The sequence below is a fragment of the Protopterus annectens genome, chromosome 5.part1 (genome assembly GCF_019279795.1).
Source record: "Protopterus annectens isolate FY-2018-M chromosome 5.part1, PAN1.0, whole genome shotgun sequence".
NCBI classification, from domain to species: Eukaryota; Metazoa; Chordata; order Ceratodontiformes; family Protopteridae; genus Protopterus; species Protopterus annectens.
Window position 1 is genome coordinate 775,235,196 of NC_056736.1, and position 4,590 is coordinate 775,239,785.

The 4,590-nt window shown below is 40.0% G+C and overlaps 1 protein-coding gene across 1 annotated transcript; it reads left to right on the forward strand.

The window, feature by feature from the left end:
• The first annotated feature begins 3,419 nt into the window (after positions 1 to 3,419).
• LOC122803275 (LWamide neuropeptides-like) lies at positions 3,420 to 3,740 on the forward strand. The gene has a single exon (XM_044072864.1). The coding sequence runs from the start codon at positions 3,420 to 3,422 to the stop codon at positions 3,738 to 3,740; it is 321 nt and encodes a 106-aa protein (XP_043928799.1).
• The last annotated feature ends 850 nt before the right edge of the window (positions 3,741 to 4,590 follow it).

The following is a 4,590-nucleotide window of genomic DNA, read 5'->3' on the forward strand; positions in this document are numbered from 1 at the left end:
ACAACCTCCCTTCATCAAGTTTGCTATACAAAGAATTTTAAACCCCAAGACCTCATAGCTGCTCTGTCTCACTGTAACTAGACTCCTCTCTCTGATCTCCCCCGCTTGGGACGTTGATTACATTAACTCTACGTTTCTGAGCATACTAAATAACCTTGCCTTTATCAGAATAGTAAGAACAAAGTACAACTATGGCCCTCTGGCTCACCAAAAGTGCTAGAATTCTCCTAAAACATAGGGACAAAGCATGGGAAGCATAGCTTCACAACAAAAGTATAGTAAATAGACATACCTCAAACTAAAAACAAGGCCAAAAACAAGTAAGAATGGAAAAGAAAAATTACTCCTCAGACATCCAAACAAAGCACAAATGTAACCATCAAAAATCTGGGAACCTATCAATAAATCCTACAACTAGAGAAAACCAGTACTACACCTCCAAATACTGATACCACCACACAAAATACTGCCACTCAGTTCAACCAATATTTCACCAAGTCCATTCTAAACCTCACAAATACCTCTTCACCTACGCATATCCTAATCCCATCGCCTCAACAACAGATCATAACTGCGTCTCCCTACAACCAGTACCTAGTAAAACAATTTCTAACTACTTGACAAAACTTAAACCCGCAAACCCAGCAGCTGATAAACTCCTAGCAGAATGCCTCAAAATCACAGTCAAAGCCATTGCAATAGCTGAACAATGCATTCCAACCCTCTGGAAAGCTTCACATATAATACCACTTCATAAAGGTGGTAACTCAGTTGAACTATTTAACTACCAACCAATCGTCATATGATCCTCCCTGTCAAAACTTCTTGAGAAATATATACATTCACAAATCCTAAACTATTTCCTAAGTAATAATCTCCTGGCCAACACACATCATGGTTTTTGACCCAGTTATAGCACCACCACAGCCCTTATTAGCTTTACCAATGCTGTAAATCAACAACGAAACAATGGTTACCTGTTCTCCACTCTTTCTCAATCTTTCCATACTATTATGGTTCAAAAACTACCTAACTGTCAACAAGCCATAAAATGACAAAACTCTCTATCTCCTCTCCTCCCAGTAACCTTAGGTGTCCCACAAGGATTGATCCTTGGACCTCTCCTTTTTACAATATTTAGCAATGATCTCTACAAAGCCACCATCCATGCCAATAAGGTCCAGTATGCAGATGACTCCACACTTATTTGCTCTGCCCCTACTCTTCCACTTCTGCAAAAAATTAGCCAAGAATACTTTTCTGCGATAGAAACACTGGTATCCGACTCACAGCTAATACTTAACCCTAAAAAACACAACTAATGCTATTTCATTCCTCAAAAGCCACTGACCCCATTTAAAATAATCACCTCAAACAATGCCCCCATCTCACCAATCTCGCAAACCAAACTACTAGGAGTTATCATAGATAATAACATAAAATTCGACAAACATATTGCACAAACAATAACAAAAGTCCATAAGTTTAAAGTCCATAAGTCCCAGGTTGGGAGGGTGGCCTAATGGTTAAGGTGGTTGCCTTACAAACACAAGGTTCAGGGTTTGAGTCTCACAAGGGATAATTGGCTAGGCTTAAAATCGCTTGCAAGGGCAGTTAGCTTAGTATGAACCTAATGACTAATGACTAAAAACTCAGCACCCTCTACAGATGTAAAAACTACCTCACCAATAACAGTAGAGCCACCATCGCAAAAAGCCACCTTACTCTCTACACTTCTCTATGCTTCCCCCATACTAACTAATCTACATAAAGGAGACCGATGCCTGGTGTCAGAGCCATGGCCTCAAGCTCAATGCCAAAAAGTGCAGTGTCATCACCTTTGGTAAAAATTCTGTACCCATGAACTACCACATAGGCAGCAATCTACTTAACACCGGATGCTTGATAAGAGACCTTGGGACCCAGGTGGACAGTAGTCTCTCATTTGACAGTCACATCGCCACAGTAGTCAGGAAGTCCTTCTACATGGCACACCTCATCATAAAAGGGTTCTCATCCAGGAAAAAAGAGGTCATTGTTCCTCTCTACTCATCACTCATTAGACCCATTATAGAGTACAACGCCCCTTTTGGAATGTACCTCACAAGACATCTGCAGCAGCTGGAAAGGCCACAGAAGTACCTCACAAAGAGGATTACTGGCCTCAAACAAATGCCCTGCACTGACCGCCTCAAAAAACTCCAGCTTTACTCCATAGCATATTGCCTACTCCAAGGTGATCTCTGCCTAACATATAAAGCTATGTCAAACCCAGAGCTGTTGGACATGCTACACCTAAAGAAATCTCAATCCCTCCAAGCTACATGCTCTAGGGACCTAATCCTTGTCACCACAATAAACAGGACACACTGGAGGGATAGATTCCTGTCCCAGAGACTTCCTATACTCTGGAACAAGCTACCCATCTATGTCAAGCAAAGTTTTTCATTAGCACTCTTCAAGAAAAATCTTGATGAGTGGATAGGAAATAGGAAATACACCCCGGTGATCACTTCTGTGTCTCTGCTGGACAGTGGCACAGGAAAATAACTTTCTTGGGTGGCGTAAGCTATGGTACCTTGCTGGCTAGGCTTATGTAGGCCCTTGAGCTGGCTTACGTAGGCCCTTGGGCTGATAGCCTAGTAGCTACCTATGAACCTATGAACCTATAAACAAATTAGCCAGCTGCTGTAACAAAATCACAAAGTTTGCTACCAACTCAGCTTTCAGGACCCACCATTGTCTAGCCCTAAAACAACTATCCTGGCTGAAACCTGATCTATAATTGGCCAACAGTTGGACATCAGATCCTATACTACCCCTAAAAAAAAATCACTAAAAGGCCTACTAAATCACTACACTAAAAATCATCTTCTATGATCCACCAACAAAGCGCGATCTACTCTTTTCTCCATAGTTAACTTCTTATGCACACACTTGCACACATTCTTGTTATCTGCCAACTATTCTACTTTCCTTCTATTTACTACCTACTCCATTCTCTATGCACATTTTTGCACGTTTTCTAATGTATATGCTTGCATGTATTTTTAAGTATAATTGCATCTGTATGTTCGTGAATTGCCAATATTGCACTGTGATGATTTTCTCTAAAGATCATTCTCTATGCATATTTTAGCATGTATATTCTTAAATACATTAGTATTGTGTATGTTGCTGTACTGTAAATTTTTTTGTTGTCTGTGGAGCTTTTCTCCCCGGACCACTACTGAAAATGGGCAACTTGCACAGTTGGACTCTCCTGATAAAGAAATGTAAAATAAATAAATGTATGCGAAACACATTGTATGTTTTCTTGCATGTATAGTAATTGTACCATGGTGCTAGCCACAGCCTGCACTTACATAATGTACCACATAGAATTTATAGCAGGAAGGGAGAGGATGCACTGCCAAAAGATGGAGGACACTGGGTTCTGGCCAAAGATGGAGGACACTGGGCTCTGTCAAAAGATGGAGGACACTGGGTTCTGGCCAAAGATGGAGAACACTGGGTTCTGGCCAAAGATGGAGGACACTGGGTTCTGGCCAAAGATGGAGGACACTGGGTTATGGCCAAAGATGGAGGAGACTGGGTTCTGGCCAAAGATGGAGGACACTGGGCTCTGTCAAAAGATGGAGGACACTGGGTTCTGGCCAAAGATGGAGGACACTGGGTTCTGCCAAAAGATGGAAGACACTGGGCTCTATGACATTTCTTCATCACCAGACATGAAGTAAGAGTGCATTCTTGCCGTCACCCCTCAACTGTGCCAGGAGGTGAAAGCCACAGTTGGGCCTGCTGTTTATAGCATATAATGACATGCATTGGTTGAAGTAGCTGGACAATCTGCCTAACTGCCAGTAAAATTGTGTAATCAGGGATCACCACCATGATTACAGATAGCTGCTAGCTGCTATAATAAATATAACATGACAATGATTTTATTAAGTTGTTTATCATGTCATGAATGCAAATACTTGCATGGAAAAAAACTACGTAGTTTAAAATCAAAATAAGAGTAAGCACTGCAGACATAAAAAAAAAATAGGAATAGTGTTTTATCTACTGCATGTCAGAAATGGATTTCATTTTTGATGGGGTAATACATGGAAGCAAGCACATAGATAAAGATGGGTCACAATCAGATGTCACTATGGCATTCCAGAAATGCCTTTCACATGCATACTATTTGAATAGTTAGTCAATGCTGTCAGAGGTAATGCTCCTTTTAAAACATTATATCTCTTTTGAGCACCTTTCCCCTTTCCCACTGCCTTGAAAATAACAGTCATAGTAATGTGTTTCTATTCATTTAGTATTAAAAGGAAAAGAAAATTGGTCTTTATTCAACATAATCTTAAAAAAGTTACCAGTTCATATTTATACTCCATTCATGGAGCAATGTACTCAAGCCATATCCTTCTTTTGATCAAAAGGAAGTTTTATTTAAACAGATTGAAACACATTTTCTTTCTTTATGTTATTTGTGCATTAAACCATTTTAAGAGCATTATTTAAATGCACAAGTAACTCTGGGGCAATATTTGCATTTAAATTGCAAATTCTAAGCAGCAATATGTTTTTATC

Excerpts from the sequence above, each read along its gene's own strand:
- LOC122803275 (XM_044072864.1), top strand. The coding sequence starts at position 3,420 with ATGGAGGACACTGGGTTCTGGCCAAAGATGGAGGACACTGGGCTCTGT.